The sequence below is a fragment of the Crinia signifera genome, chromosome 4, assembly GCF_055691185.1.
Source record: "Crinia signifera chromosome 4, ASM5569118v1, whole genome shotgun sequence".
Lineage (NCBI taxonomy): Eukaryota > Metazoa > Chordata > Amphibia > Anura > Myobatrachidae > Crinia > Crinia signifera.
Genome location: NC_139220.1, coordinates 314,886,987 through 314,903,525, shown reverse-complemented (window position 1 = coordinate 314,903,525; position 16,539 = coordinate 314,886,987). Strand labels below are relative to the sequence as shown.

The window sequence follows — 16,539 nt, the reverse complement described above, 5'->3', positions numbered from 1 at the left end:
GTCCAATTGACACCATAGTGTGAATGTGCAGGTTATGAGTGTGCGCTGCTTACAATCCCTTATGGGAAATGTGTCTACTCACTATTTTACACGTGCGAGGGCACCCCTAACAAGTCTATGCAAGGCATGCAATAGGGGAGTGCGTGATGATAGTGGAGCACTATATGAACTACTATGGACACCCTGTGTAAGGTGGTTCTTAAAGTTTGCATAGGTATCAAATATTCTATGCATATAATGCCTCCGTGGATGTATAAAAGCATCATGAAATTCCTACAGTCCATCCAACATGGATTTAATTCTAATTGATGAAAAATACATACCAAAAATAATTAACAAGAAATTCATATACAGAATTCATATGAAATAATTCATATGAAGAAATTCATATAAAAATTCATATAAAAAATACATATAAAAGAATCCTCATGGATAAAAGATTTATATATACAATTACTATAAAATACATATATAGTATCCATAATAAACCCATAAACAATTTATAAAAAATTTATAAAAAATTCCACATCTAAAATCCATATGCCATATTAAAAAATCATAACTTATATCAATTGTAATCATAATAACAACAATAATAACACCATGCCCACAGATGGGATAAATAAAAAGGAATTTTTTACGCATATAGTTAACACAGACATAATAAGACATGGGGAGTGTGCCAGTCCGTTTTCTTGGGGGTTGTGGGATCTAAAGAATCTGAATAATTAGGGACTGTGAGTGCATGACTGTGAGTAAATATATCCAGATGTAGAGGGATTGAATGGTTTATAATTCCAGATGTTTTCTAATGATTTTGGAAAGAGTTTTTAATGAGGAGGATCCTTATTGTGCTTTTCATGCCTTCTGGGAAAATTAAAGGAACGCTGCGATCTCAAAGTCAACGTTCATGCCATTGGGGGCCAGGGTCCCCATGTAATAGATCAGTTTTGTTTCCTCCTTACTAAGTGCGAGTCCCAGGAGATGAGCGGCAGCGGCATACACAGACCGCGTACACGGACCGCGTCCCCATGGCAACGATTGAGCAGCGCTAACACGGCCCTGAAAAGGGCGGAAGTTGACCTGACAGAAGGGCACCAGTGACGTCACCCGCCCACGGCAACCCCCGCCGCATCAGCAAATCTACACAGCGGGGATAGGTGCAGGCACCAAGTCCCGCCCACCCCAAAGTGATCAACAGCACTAATAGGTGCAGGATTCCTTAGAGGCTATACCAACGTCACCTGAAACACACCCACACCTCTACCATAAAAGGAGGAACAGGAAGCTTCATCCAGTACTGCGACCATCCTGAGGAAGCCAGTTACCTGGCGAAACTAGTCGAAGGCACGCAAGCACCTGGAACCGCCGATCACACCTCACCTTTAATAGAGGTCAGTCGACGGGAGTCTGCCAGCAGACGTTTCCACGTTCATCTCCCACTTCTGGAAGAGGTAATATCAGCCCACAGCGGCATCCTTGTTGAAGGCTACAGAAACTGACTTTCATCCAGACAGAATATAAGTGTGATTACACCAAAGGGCATACCCCCTGTGTGTTATCCCTAACCCCACTTACCCCACGTTTGTGTGTACCGGTATTAGGCTTAGATAGTATGCCATAACCTATTTAAAAGAGTGTGTATACATCAGTTTTCTACCTGGATATTTTATCATTTTTATATTATTGTTATTGTTTTTTATACCACATGTATTATGCAGATATTAAATAAATGTTATTTATTTTGAAAAAACTACGCTTCACTCATGCATGTTGACCTCATTTAAATAGTCATAAAGAGTTCATTTTCGCATATTCACAAGGGTCCCCGGAGCGCAAAAGTGACATATTTCAAACACAGCTGATTGGCTGGTGTGTTATCTCCTTCCACTGTATCTCCAGTTTATCTCTTCGCCAGGCTTAATACATCTGCCCCACTGACCCTCTGCTCTGGACACAGTTTAAACAGATAGCTACAGACGCTGCTAATCAGCCGAACCCTGATCACATCATCCTAGGAAGATGGGCACTCACGAAGAAGCAGCCAAAAGCAAACTGTTTATTAGTAATTTCCAGGTTTTAATACATTGTAGTTGTCAACTGCAGCCAAAACCACAGGTACAGATGGAGCCGGCCTAGTCTTTGCAGGGGCTGGCTCCCACCAGGGGCGCACACGCACGAGGCGCACGCGCATGAGAAGCTTGCCCCGGGTCCCCGACGCCTCCCCCGCCTTTGCCGCCGGTCACCCTCACCGCCCGACCCCCCAAACCCTGCCCATCTCCCTGTAGCGGAGACGGGTAGGGAGATGCTGTCCAGCCGCCATGATAATGGGACGTGCAAGCGCATCCCAGTCCCTATCGCCAGAGGAGAGGATGTGGTGGGCGGCGGCGTTGAATGAGGCCGGCTCCATCTGTAATTCAGCCCCTCTTCTAGGCCAACTCAAATAACCATCCACAAGAAACTGAGTACGGTTGGCTTTTGGCTGCTTATTGGTGAGTGTCCATATTTTACTATTTTTGGATTATGGGAAGAGAAATTCTCTAGTGGAGCGCCCTCTGCTGTTTATCCCATAACGAGTGCAGGCACTCTGGACTTACTATATATATATACACATATATGTGCATGTGTGCTGTCCTAAATTATATATATATGTATCTACAGAATGTCTCTTTCGCTTTGTCACGTTAACAATGAAAAATAAAAATGTTCACTGATTTTTTAACTACAACGCTTTGTACATTTCCAGGTTATGATAACCCAGCGATGAGTCGTTCACAAGATCGGGTAATTCAAGTTACTTTTTTATTATTTGTACCTCAATGTAGTGTACAGAAAATGTACTTACCAATTTCATAGGTCGGATTTGAGTTCCTACAGTATTACTGTTATGGAATTGGTGGTTTACACATTGGAACTATGACTACCACAGACAAAGATATATTATTATTATTATTATTATTATTATTATTATTATTATTATTATTATCCTTCATTTCTATGGTGCCACAAGGGTGCTGCAGCGCCCAATTACAAAGTATATAAACAAATAAAAAACCAGCAACTTACAGTTCAATACATTAGAGGACAAGTACAGGGGACCTAGCCAGCAGAGGACACTGGGGAAGAGGGCCCTGCTTGTGAGAGCTTACATTCCAAAGGGGAAGGGCAGACAAATGTGGTGAAACAGATCGGGTAGACAGTAAGCATGGAACAGAGTTAAGAGGAGATCTGGCTGGGTTTGGGGAACAAATGGGTCTTGAGAGTCCGATTGAAGTTTTGTAGAAAGGTGCAGAGTCGGAGGGAGAGAGGTTGAGAATTCCAGAGGTAGGGAACAATAAGTGAAAGTCTTGGATGATGGAGTGGGAGGCAGTCATCAGTAATCAGTAGGCAGGAGAAGAGGTGTGCATTAGCAGAGCAAAGAGGACAGACAGGAGTGTGAAGGCAGATAAGGTCAAAGATGTAAATAGGTGAGAGCTTTGTAAGTGAGTGTGAGAAGTTTGAATTGGATTATATAAGGCAAGGGAAGCCAGTGTAGGGCTTGTAGAGGAGGGGAGGTGGATGTACTGCATTTGGTGAGGGAGATGAGCCAAGCTTCAGCATTAAGGATTGGAGTGGAGAGAGATATTGATCAGGACTCCACATATGATGAGATTACAGTAGTCCAGTCTGAAGACTGGAGTGGATGAGGGTCTTGGTAGACTCTTGGGTTAGAAAGGGTCTGATCCTGGAAATATTTTTGAGTTAAAAATTCCGGTTTATAAGAGGTGCTAAAGGTGTGGTTTGAAGAAGAGCGAGAAGTCAACGAGTACACCTAGGGGCTAGAGGAAATATTGGTGCCATCAATACTTAATGAGATTGTGGGAGGTGAGATTGTGCTGGACAGTGGGAAGATCATCAGCTCAGTCTTAGACATGTTAAGTTTTAGAAAGTTGGAGACACAAGTGAGGAGAGCAGGAGAAAGGTCATGGGATTGGAGGTAGATTTGAGTAGCCAATGTAATAGGGTGTGAGACTCAGAAAGCGAGAGATTTGTGGAGAGTTTTCCCATTTTTTTAAAGCAGCAATCAATTACATGGCAAAATCAATCTGGTATTGCAGTGTAAATTATTGGCGCCATTAACAAAATGGGAAAACTCTCCCCAAATCGCTCACTTTCTGATTCTCACTCCCTAATTAATTTGGCCCTGGAAGTTAATAGAGCTTATGAGTTCCCTTAAGGAGGACATATAGAGAGGAGGGAGGAGCAAGGCACCGGCGGTGGGTGGCAGAGGGCACAGACGGAACGGGGCTCGTGAGAGTCTTGTGCACGCACCCCTTTCTGTCAGCTGGCGGTGGATGCCGGCTGCTGGCGGATGACGATTCTATCACCAGGAGCAGCTCCAATGGGAACTGCTACATCTGTAGGAGGACAGCCAGCAGAGGGCAGTATCAAGGGAGTGAAGGACTTGCAGAAGAAGACAGTGGTCTACAGTTTCAAAGCAGGAGAGAGGTTGAGAAGAATAAGCAGATTAATGGCCCTTAGATTTGGCAGCATGAAGATCATTGCACCTGGCAATGAGCATGTAACCCCTAGCAACAAGTATGTTAGAAGACACTGCAGCTGGGTGCCAGCATGTCTCTACCTGTACAGGTGAGGGGGGGGGGGGTGATCACACTGATTGCACCCTCCTCTGGATTTGCACCTGGCTGAGGGACTCAAGTGCCCCTCTGCTACAAAAATATTTTTTTTACATTTATTAAAGGGCATGACCACGCCTCCTGTGATTAGGCCACCTCCCCCACCACCACCACATTTAGCATGGCTAGCAGAGAGCTTAAATGTTGTCGATATATCCCAAAATAATTCAAAGGATGTCAGTGACGTGTTTCAATTTCTTATGGCCAATCCGTGGTTTTAGACAATCCAGTGCTATTTTTCAGCAGGAACTCAGTTCTTGAACCTCTAATTAAATATGACATCATCAGGAACTGAAAATGTACTTTCCAAAAGATAAAGTCACCTGTGAGTGCCTTTGTTTCTAAATACAATATATACATCTATCTCTCCCTCCCTCTCTCTATTGTATGTATATTTTTTTTATTTAATTGATCCACCCCCAGACCTGGAGTTCCTGGACCTATTTTTCCAGAAAAATAGTGCTGAGACAATCTAACCGGCTGTCTTCCATGTCACCATTTTTTACAGGGAGAAAATATGGTGTATGCTACAGTAAACCACCAGCTTTCCTCTACAGCCGGCAAAGCAAAGAGACGTCCGGATCCTGACTCAGAGACCGTCTATGCTGATGTGAAAAAATAATGATATTTGGGTTACATGTGACATACTGCAAAGACCAGCAGGTTCCCGGCGAGTCTGCCAAATGTTAAAAAATTGTGATCATACGAAAGGGGAATTCAATTGTTTATCGCGCAGGCAGCCACTAGATGCACCCAAATAGAATAATTTAATTGTGTTTGGGTGCTAACAGCTACAGTCATCGGCAGTGAAGGCTCCTGGGGCGGGGCTGCAGCACAGTTCAAAATTCAAAAAGGAGATCCACACCCACTTGGAATGGCAGTTGGTGGCAGTGGGTGTGGATCCCCTATTTGAATTTTGAACTTTGCTACAGCCCTACCTGTGGAACCTCACCTGGTCATCATGATTTCAGCTTGTGACCCCCTGGAGGTGGTGAGCTGAAATCAGCGAAAAGCGACCCATTTGAGCTCATGCGGCGCAGCACTTTAGTTGGGTTTTGCCATATTTATGTGGCTAGCCCCGATCTGTTTGGGGCGCAACAAGCTCAGAAAAAAATTGAATTGTGCCCAGAGATCTCCCGTTTCCTTAGACAGGAGATCAGCCGGTGCGATAACTACGTCCCCTCCTAATGGTCACAATAACCCGGAGAACACTGGGCTACTCTTTCTGTCTCTCTCGCTCTCGATCTAAGGTCTGATTTCAGTTTGTAACAAAATCTTCTCCTCGAACGGTATCTGAATGATAGGTCTACAATGTAAAGACCGGCAGTTATTCGGTTGACACCAAAAGACCGACATGCAGTAGGTCAACATTGACAAAATGTCTGAATCGGCCCCAAAATGTGCTGTGCGGTCAGGTCTGAATTTGGCCCTATGTATAGAAGTGTTGTACAATAATAGGGAAAAGATTGAAGTACATTTAGGTTCACGTATAAGGAGATCAATTCATTATGTTTAGTTTACTTTATTTACCATTCATCCATTTATGTTGTAACATTTTTTTTTATGTAATTTTATTTGTGTATTAAAGATTTCACATTTTCATCTTTGTGTTTTTTTTTTTTATTTTCAATGAAAAAAGATTCAGAAAAGATTGGGGGCAAGAAAAAAGTACAGTAATCACCAAACTATGCTGTAATATATAAGCTACTGTATAGGTGGGTCATCTTAAATTTTTTCGGACCAATTTCGTTGAAAGACATTTCCTTGGAGCCCAGTGTCCTGGACGAAAGATGTTGACGAAAGATATTGGCGAAAGACGAAAGATCTAGCTACAGTTTATAGGCTCTTTTTGAAAGATATCCAAATTGAGCTGCATGTACAGTTGACGAACAATCCTTGATCAACAGCTGGCGGTTATGCGCATCATCATCCGTCGCAAACGCACAGAAAGATATTTTGACCAATTTCATTCAGAATGGCCGAGATGAACGATATTGGTCAAAAAAGTTGGTCAAAAAAATTGTACAGCGTGTATGCACCTTAATTCTCTGGGGCTATAGGTTGATTGAATCTCTAGTATAACACAGTATAGTTTGTAGTATAACTTCCAAATATAAAAGTACGATGATTTTTGAGCCATGGTCTATGGGAACGATATGCGCCTAGTGTTCTGGGTATTATAGAACAAGTAGTCCTCATCCTATATTACAAATATGTAAAACAGTAGATATACTGTAGCTTAAGAGCAACCATAAATTCAATCCTGACTTTGGAGATTCTTTGATACTGGGTTAAACTGATTTATTTCTCAATGAGTTTTACCCTGGATAAGATACCGGGATACGGCCGCCAAATACATACAAATCGGCAGCCTTCACGGCTTCTAAAGTGAAAAAAATAATAATTGAAAAATAAAATGGCGAGGGCCCCCCCCCCCCCCCACCCCCCACAGTAATAATCAAACCCGGGTTCAAAGAGCCGGTCCTGGTTTTAGAAATTCAGGGGAAAACCAGTAGGGGGTTCCCTTCAATTTCTAAAAGATTCAATGTGTTAGACCCCATCTCCTCTGGTTAAGGTCCCACCCATTTACCTGGTAGTCCCACCCCTTTTTCGGGATGGCCTCATCTAAGGTGCTGCAGGTCCTGCTTCTAGGGGGATGAAAGTTGGGAGGCATGTAATAATGTGTATATAACCATGATGTGACAGAGAAAATGTTTTTTTTATCCAGTGATGTCATTATCCCTATATAAGGAGAAAACCCCCAGTCACATGCCCGATGCAGGGAATAAAAAACAATGTGCTGAGCGGTGTCATTCTTAGATACAGGAGATAGCTGGGAAAGCGGACAGTTCTCTGTACTAGAAGCTGACATCATGGTTAACCACAAGTTGACATGCGGTGCAGGTGATAGAGGAAATGATGAGGCTCAGCCAACCACAATGACATATCTTGTGTGCAAGTGTCCTCGTACCGTGATTAACCTATTCCTGTCTAGCTGAAGGTGCAGAGGAGTAATAGCAACTGGATCTGCCCAGCAAATGTCACAGACAGTGCTTGTGCCCCACAGGTGTCTTCTCATACACCTACATACCCTCCAAAATCTGAAGGGTAGAAACCGGTTCACATTCGGAAAGGGGGCGTGGCCAATGATAACATGGACGTGGTCATGTGTAAAGGGGGTGTGGTCACGTCCACTTTCCGCATGTGTACTGGGCATTTTTTTCCTATATATAGATAGATATGTTACTGGGAAAATTTGAATTAACAGCGATAAAACAAGTGTTAAATGCCACCACCAGCAGGCAACAGGGCTACATGCTGTATGGGGACTGATGCACCAAAAATAAATGCAAATTGCATAGAGATAGCTGAGCTCACCCCCATTAGGGGTCCCGTTGGAAATGACAGGTAGAAATGAGTGGGATACTGGCGTCTATGGAGCATTACTAAACTGCAATGTTTTTGTATTGGGGTTGCTGCATCAGAAATTGACTGGGGTACCTTTAGCAAATCCCACAGTTTTATAGCCGCTGAGCCGCGCTCCCCTCTCACCGAGTCCTGCCACAGATGCTCCTGCTCCACGGCGTCTTGTATTCCGGCGGGCACTCAAAGAGGCTTGAACTGACACAGCCCCTGAGTGCGGGAGGGTCCGCACCGGAGCCGTGTGACGTCATGACGGGATGCACACTGCTCAGGACCCACTATGCACCACTGGGAACAGGTGCAGAAGACACTAGTATAGCCAGATTACTTTGTCTTCTACCAGCTGGGGCCTATTGCCAACAAGGGAGATTGGGGAGCCCCTGGAAACTGAAAAAAATCGGTAAATCGGTATACAATGGTACTGTACCGTCAAAAACGGTACATTTGGAGGGAATGCACCTAACGTCTGGGGCAGCTTTAGAGAGCTGGGGCCCCATGTACACAGTGCAACCGCTCTCACCAGCTCTCTCTGTGCCATGTGCTGAGCTGGGGAGAGAGACATCTGCAGCGGCAGCCTGCCCTCTCTTACCCTCTCGTTTTTGTTTTTAACGGGGTCATGGCCACGCCCTCTCCCAGAGGCTCCACCCCTGTCGGAGGCCCAACCCCTCCATCTTACCAGGGCCTAGACGACCTGTTGGCACCCCTGCATGAACGGACTCCTCTATGTGGGCCCCTGCCTCTATGCTGTGCTGTAGAACTCTGTGCTTGTGCAGGTCTCCAAAGACATGTCTCTCGCCATGTTTCTGGAGACAAATCTTTACTGAGCATGTGCAAATCACTAAGGAAATGACTGGGTGGCCTAAGCGGGACTCCAGAGTGGTATCTAATTGAATATGAGGACCCCACTGGACACATTATAGGAATACATATGCCTACCATCAGGGCCATATTAACAATGAGGCGGTTGGAGCTTCAGCTCCAGGACTCAAGATAAAATAGGCCCACCATCATGGCAGCCTGAGACCGACTAAAAGCTCAGTTGGTAATTCATTCACCCATCAATCATAAGTATCAAACTGTTTTTTTCTAGTTTAAAGATATTTGTATTTTGACATGTTTAGGAAGACATTGGGCCTAATAATGGAGTGGGTGTGCACACCCTTATGGCTTTGGCCACACCCAAACAGCACTAACCACACCCACACAGTACATGTTAGACAATGTAGTGTCTATGGGCTGTGGAGGCGAATATACGCACATGCCCATGTACTTGCTGGCCACCCAAGCAAACTATTAACGCGTGATTACCCGCTGGGCATGATGTTCCGTTGGCGACCCTGCCACCATTCCACCTCTTTCCAGTCCCATCAGTGCCCTGCCTCACTGAACTGGCATGTTTGTATACAAATCCAGTATGTGTCTGATTTGTGTTTGTACTGTACAGTATGTATAGCAAAAAAACATGCAACTGGTAAAATATCTTCATTCTACCATTTGCTCTGCCTTCGAATTTTTAGTAATGCCAAGATTTCGGTTCGGTTCCCAGAAGAGCTGTACGGGCATCACATCATGATGTTACGTCGTGTCAGGTCTACACACGCTGGACCTGCTGCCTACATTCCCCCGGGGAGGCCTTAATGTCCCAGTTGGACACTGGAAATACCCCTTTAAAGTCTGGTTCAGTTCCTTATTTTTGATGAGCAGCATTCCACATATATAATATATAATATTTCCAAATTTTAGGATGTTCAGGTTAATTCTTCCCTGTCTTTTTGATTTAGCATGTTCCTGTAAAATAATTGGACTTCATTATATATTTCTTATCTTCCTGATAAGTTATGTGATGCCGCCTTGATCACTGTTGTAACAATGCCACCGCAGTCCAAGCGGTGGCAGGTGGGAGACGGCGCCGCGGGGTACAGCGTGTCTTCACATTCCATGCTGTTTGGCCATCTGCATCAAATCTGCTGAAACTGGCCCTCTAAAAATGTCCGCCGCCTTAGAGGAGACAGATGGTAGAGGTCCTACTAGACCACTAGTATCTGTCAGGGGAGAGCAGCATGTACAGCGCTACCTGAAGCTGCAATCTTCACTGCTTACCGAGTCACAGAGTGCCAGGGGTGCAACTATGGCGGTACGGGGTGGTACGGCGTACCATTAAAACAAATGGTGCCGGTACCCCGTACCGCCATAACAAATAGGCCGAAATATTTACTGCGCATGTGCGCATATGTAAGTGGCGGGGGGCGTGGCCACTTACATATGCGCGCTAGCGCCGCTCCCCCCCGCCGGGTCTTCCCTGCTCTCGTCTCCCCCGCTGTGTACGCGGGGGAGACGTGCTGCTGCTGCTGCTGCTGCTCTCATGATTTCGTTACAGCTCCTGCTGCTGGACCGCGCGCGGCTATTGGTTAGCGCGCGGTCCAGCAGCAGGAGCTGTAACTATCAGGAGCAGCAGCAGCAGCAGCACGTCTCCCCCGCGTACACAGCGGGGGAGACGAGAGCGTGCGGGCGGGCAGGCACAGGGGGCTGTGTATGTGCCTGCCTGCCGGGGGGGGGGGGGTTCTATCCCCCTGGGCAACGAGCAAAGTGGCACAGATATATCCCCCTGGGCAACGAGCAAAGTGGCACAGATCTATCCCCCTGGGCAACGAGCAAAGTGGCACAGATCTATCCCCCTGGGCAACGAGCAAAGTGGCACAGATCTATCCCCTGGGCAACGAGCAAAGTGGCACAGATCTATCACCTGGGCAACGAGCAAAGTGGCACAGATCTATCCCCCTGGGCAACGAGCAAAGTGGCACAGATATATCCCCCTTGGCAACGAGCAAAGTGGCACAGATATATCCCCCTGGGCAACGAGCAAAGTGGCACAGATCTATCCCCCTGGGCAACGAGAAAAGTGGCACAGATATATCCCCCTGGGCAATGAGCACAGTGGCACAGATCTATCCCCCTGAGCAACGAGCAAATTCAGTCCACCTTGGCATCGGCATGAAGCCCCTGGCATTGAGCATGTAGGTAAGTGGCACTTATGTGTCAAATGTGTATGGTGTGTTATACAGTATGTGTTGGGCATTGCGTAGTGTTATATAGTATGACATGGGCATTGCGTAGTGTTATATAGCATGTGATGGGCATTACACTGTGTTATATAGTATGACATGGGCATTGCGTAGTGTTATATAGTATGACATGGGTATTACAGTGTGTTATATAGTATGTAATGGGTATTACGCTGTGTTATATAGTATGTAATGGGCATTACGGTGTGTTATATAGTATGTGATGGGCATTACAGTGTGTTATATAGTATGACATGGACATCGCGGAGTGTTATATAGTATGTAATGGGCATTACGGTGTTATATAGTATGTAATGGGCATTACAGTGTTATATAGTATGTAATGGGCATTATAGTGTGTTATATAGTATGTAACGGGCATTATAGTGTGTTATATAGTATGTAATGGGCATTACAGTGTTATATAGTATGTCATGGGTATTGCGGTGTTATATAGTATGACATGGGCATTGCAGTGTTATATAGTATGTCATGGGCATTGCGGTGTTATATAGTATGTCATGGGTATTGCGGTGTTATATAGTATGACATGGGCATTGCAGTGTTATATAGTATGTCATGGGCATTGCGGTGTTATATAGTATGTCATGGGCATTGCGGTGTTATATAGTATGTAATGGACATTATGGTGTGTTATATAGTATGTCATGGGCATCGCGGAGTGTTATATAGTATGTCATGGGCATTGTGGTGTTATATAGTATGTCAGCGGGCGTACAGACTCTGTGGGGGGGGGGGCGGTGGCATGTAACCACCCCCCCTTGTGTCATATGACCACGCCCATGGCCACTCCCCTGACCACGCCCATTTTTCGCTGCGCGCCGAAGGCGCGCAGCACAGTACCACTAAGTCGTTTTTTCTACTCGCACCACTGCAGAGTGCCCGCCCCACCTAAAAACTGCCCCCCCCCACCCCGCTGTATACCCTCACAACCATCCTCTCATGTGCCTACAGCAGGAGAAATCCTCCGATGGTCGTGACCAACAAATTATTTCTCCTGGGCTCATAAATATGTCAGTGATGTCAGCCTCTCACCCCCGGCACATTTCGTCCCCGGCACATTTCGTCCCACCCGCATTTGCATGGAACACCCAGCATTATCATGGAATGCCCATGAAATGTGCAAATGCCAACCATCGGGGCAACCATTCATTGCGAATGAACCAGAATTGGCCCCTGTGTTTCCAGAGTTGACTAATGCACAAAGGGTTAGATTACTCCCCAAAAAATATATATCTCACTACAATTCAACTTACATTGTTCAAAGTTATTTTTTACAAAATGACCCTCTGTATTCCAGCGATGGAACATTTATAAGTAACCAACTAGCACATTTGTTAAGAACACAAAAACAGAATATTATTATTAAATGGAATTTAATAGGGTGAAAAGTCACAATGATTAAAAACAAGATCACAATATGATATGCAATAATATAATAAAAAGCACATTAAAAAAAAAAGTAAATGGTACAAAAGAAGCAGAAACTCCATTTATTTTCCCATACATCTGCACTTGAGAGAGATTTTGGAAATTTTCACAACCTTTAATTGCAAGTCATCCGGCACCAGCGTATACACCAGTAAGGAGGATTAACTTTTACAAGGCAAGGTCAGTGTAAAAACACATGACAGGGATATCTTATCCTAAAACAGGGGTATGTTACTAATGTAAACAAAGCCCATTCTGGCCTAGGTTGCCAACAACTGAAGAGTCAATAATATGTCTTAAAAACCGGTCATATATTGAATATTCACCACAGGTTGTTCATTCAATCACATCCGTATCTTATAGGAAACCATCAGAGACACCATACATCAAATGCATAGACATGTTACGCGTTTCGCAGGAGAACTGCTTCTTCAGAGACTTTATGACAATTTTTCTCAGTTAGTCAAAATCCCAAATCTTAGGGTAACATTAGGACCATTTTATCCTTGCAGAGTGCCAGACCTGTGACCATTGCAAATTATTTGGAGAATTCCTGCTAAATTTTATGCAGATCTGAGATGTGATATATCTGATGGTCACCTGTGACGTATGACCAATACCCAATAAACTACTGACTTTTAAGAAGTATTATTGACGGATCATTTGGGGGAACCTGAAAGGACTTTGTTTAGATCTGTGTTCTGATGAAGAGGATCTGAATTCCTCTTCTGATTTCAAGGCAGCAAACCACCAATTGGCTGGATGTGAATTGACAAGGCACTGGTACATAATCCTTATGTTGAAATTGATGTATTTCCATGTGACTGACTTTGTAAATACGCTCTTTATTTAGAAAATAGTCTCAGGCAGTGTGTACTAAAAGTCCTAAAATGTAATATGGGCTCTTTGCCAGTACGTTTCATCCATCCTGATCAACGTCCAGGTCTGACAGTTGCATATAGAACCTGTGAGTCGTTGTTGTCCTCTCTAATCTGATTGGCTGTACCCGGCTGGCGTGATTTCACATTTAAATGTGCATAGACAACCCCCCCAGATTCCTGCAACAACACAAAGAGCAGGGTGAACTTTATGTTTCTTAAGTTGTTTGTGAACAGCATTCGGCTTAACACTTTTTTTGCACTAGTACACAGGTTCTCAAAGTCGGTCCTCAGGTGCATGTTTTGCAGGTCTCCTCACAGAATCAAGTGAAATAATTAGCTCCACCTATAGCTCTTTTAAAACGTGCAGTCAGTAATGAGCGCACCTGTCGGGTGACCTAGAAAAAGTGTACTGTGTGGGGTTCTAGGACCGAGTTTGAAAACCACTGCACTAGTACTTCATAAAGTAGAATGAAGAAACAATTATTGTTATGGCAGTGGCAGCATTCAATTGTCAACCTCCAAGCACCAAGTGATTCACCCATTTTCTCCCTGGTTGCCCCTAGTTTGTCCCAATTCTAGTGTTCTAAATAGTTCCTACCGCCACGTGGTTGGTAGTGTAGAGAAGAATCACAGATCTTCTCAGTTTGGTGATTAAGCTTCAGTAGACCCACCCTACTGGAGGTTAGTGTCACTCCCATGGCTAAACTAGAGCAGACCACTCTACACGGTAGCTACTGTAGTGCTCATCAACCTTCCCTCCACCAAACTGATAGACACTTGTCTGTTTTATGTGAGGTCAAAAACTTTATGTGACATGAAGTTATATGTGTTGGAAGAAAGATGGGACCTCATGGTTGGGTTGTCAATGTAGGAAAACATTATGTGGGCAAGTTACTCATCCTTGGAGTTCTAGTGACAGAAACATACAGTTAAACAGTGGCGTCACTAGGCAGGTGCAGGGGGTGCGGCCCGCACCGGGTGTCACCAGTTAGTGGGGTGACACCCAGTGCTGCAGGTTAGGCGGTACGGGGTGTACCGGTACCCCGTACCGCCATATCAAAGTGCCTCAAAACGTAAGCGGCGGCGGGCGTGGCCTGTACAGGTCCGCCGCCCCCAGTCGCAGCAGATTCACTATGGAGGGGAGGGGCGGGGAGCGCATCGCGCGTCTCTCCTTCCTCTCCCTCCCCTCCCTCAGCAGCAGCAGTGCACGGTGGGAGGCGGCAGCAGCAGCGCACGGTGGGAGGACTCAGAGACGACTTGAGCAGGCCAGCCAGCACTGAACGGTGAGTTGTGCAGTGCTGCCGCTGGCACTGTGGGTGGCATACCTGGCACTGTGGGGGGAATACCTGGCACTGTGGGGGCATGTGTGGCACTTGTAGGCATATGGCTGGCACTGGGGGCATATGTATTGCACTGTGTGTGCATATCTGGCACTGGGGGCATATCTGGTTCTGTGTGGGCATGTGTGGCACTGTGGGGCATATGTGTTTCTGGCAATGTGGGGGCATATCTGGAACTGTGGGGGCATATGTGTATTTGGCACTGTGGGGGAATATCTGGCACTGTGGGGGCATATGTCTATCTGGCACTGTGGGGGCATATTTTTAATGGACATCACATTGTGCGGTGTAATGGGCATCATTGTATGGGACTTAATGGGCATTACGGTGTGGGGAGCATTGGGTAATTGCCATCACAGTGTGGGGTGTAATGGGTATCAAGGTGTGCGGCATAATGTGTAATTAGCATCACAGAGTGCGGTGTATTGTGTAATTAGCATTGCGGTGTGGGGCGTAATGTGTAACTGGCATCACGTGTGCGGCATTATGTGTAATTGGCATTACGTCATGTGTAATGGGTATAGTTCGCTAAAATGTGCAATCTGCAGGTACACAATACATTCATGGTACAGACCACGCCCCCTTCTGATAGGCCACACCCCCAATTTTTTGGCGCGCCTCCGGCACGCACAAGCATCCACTCTCCGTCTTCCAGAAAGTTGGCGGCGGGGGGGGGGGGGGAGTTGCGCCCCCCGTCTAGTGCACACATTCCATTAACATAAATACATAGGTGGGCAGTTTGCATTTCAATAAATATACATTGGTGGCAGTGGGCATATAAATATATAAACATTGGTGGGCAGTGTTGGCGGTAGCGTATACATTGCTGGTCTGTGCCAGCAATGCATAAATTAGCGCCAACACTGCCCACCAATGTATATTTAGTTATTGCGCAGGCCAGCAATGTATCCATTACCGCCATCACTGTCCACCAATGTTCATATATTTATATGCCCACTGCCACCAATATATATATATATAACCCCTTGGAATTCAAACCCAACCCATTTATAATTAAAGATTTTCAGCAAAGTCTTTCGCCTCCTGAAAATCTCTTGCTCTTTGGGGAAAATAGCTCAGTGTGTACGCACTACTTTGGTGAAAGATATATCTATCAAAGATTTTGGCAAAGTCTTTTGAAATGAAAATCTTCAAGTGTGTATGGGCCTTTAGTCAGAAAGAACCTGAAATATCTGACTGGGAAGAGCAATTAACAGGCTTGGATGGGGACCACTGCTTTGAAGTCAGATATCTCCGGTTCCCAAGGGCCGATTTTTAAAATTCTTGTACCCATGGAAAGAGGAGACCCTCAGCTTTCAGACTAGGCCCCTTAGACTCCTGGGGGGGTTTCTGTGTACTCAGAAAACCCCCCTGCGTGCGCTACTGTATGCACCACTGGGAACAGGTGCAGAAGACACTAGTATAGCCAGATTACATTGTCTTCTACCGACTGGGGCCTATCGCCAACAAGGGAGATTGGGGAGCCCCTGGAAACTGAAAAAAATCGGTAAATCAGTATACTTTTTTTTTTGCCAGTACAGACGATTAAAAAATGGTACTGTACCGGCAAAAACGGTACATTTGGAGGGAATGCACCTAGCGTCTGGGGCAGCTTTAGAGAGCTGGGGCCCCATGTACACAGTGCAACCGCAGTCTCACCAGCTCTCTCTGTGCCGTGTGCTGAGCTGGGGAGAGAGACAGCTGC

The 16,539-nt window shown here is 45.4% G+C and overlaps 2 protein-coding genes across 4 annotated transcripts in view; one reads left to right on the top strand and one right to left on the bottom strand.

The window, feature by feature from the left end:
* LOC146072850 (uncharacterized) overlaps positions 1 to 6,278 on the top strand; it is a 32,730-nt gene extending 26,452 nt beyond the window's left edge. For all 3 annotated transcript variants that reach the window (XM_083180038.1, XM_083180035.1, XM_083180036.1), the window contains 2 exons: positions 2,747 to 2,784; positions 5,185 to 6,278. In XM_083180038.1, coding sequence (XP_083036164.1) covers positions 2,747 to 2,784; positions 5,185 to 5,298 — 152 coding nt within the window. In that variant the 3' untranslated portion in view covers positions 5,299 to 6,278. The remainder of the gene's footprint in view (positions 1 to 2,746; positions 2,785 to 5,184) is intronic.
* A 6,305-nt stretch (positions 6,279 to 12,583) lies between these two features.
* Positions 12,584 to 16,539, bottom strand: part of LOC146075869 (neural cell adhesion molecule 2-like) — an 85,682-nt gene continuing 81,726 nt past the window's right edge. The window contains exon 9 of the mRNA XM_083185538.1: positions 12,584 to 13,671. Within this exon, the coding sequence (XP_083041664.1) occupies positions 13,546 to 13,671 (126 nt within the window). The 3' untranslated portion in view covers positions 12,584 to 13,545. The remainder of the gene's footprint in view (positions 13,672 to 16,539) is intronic.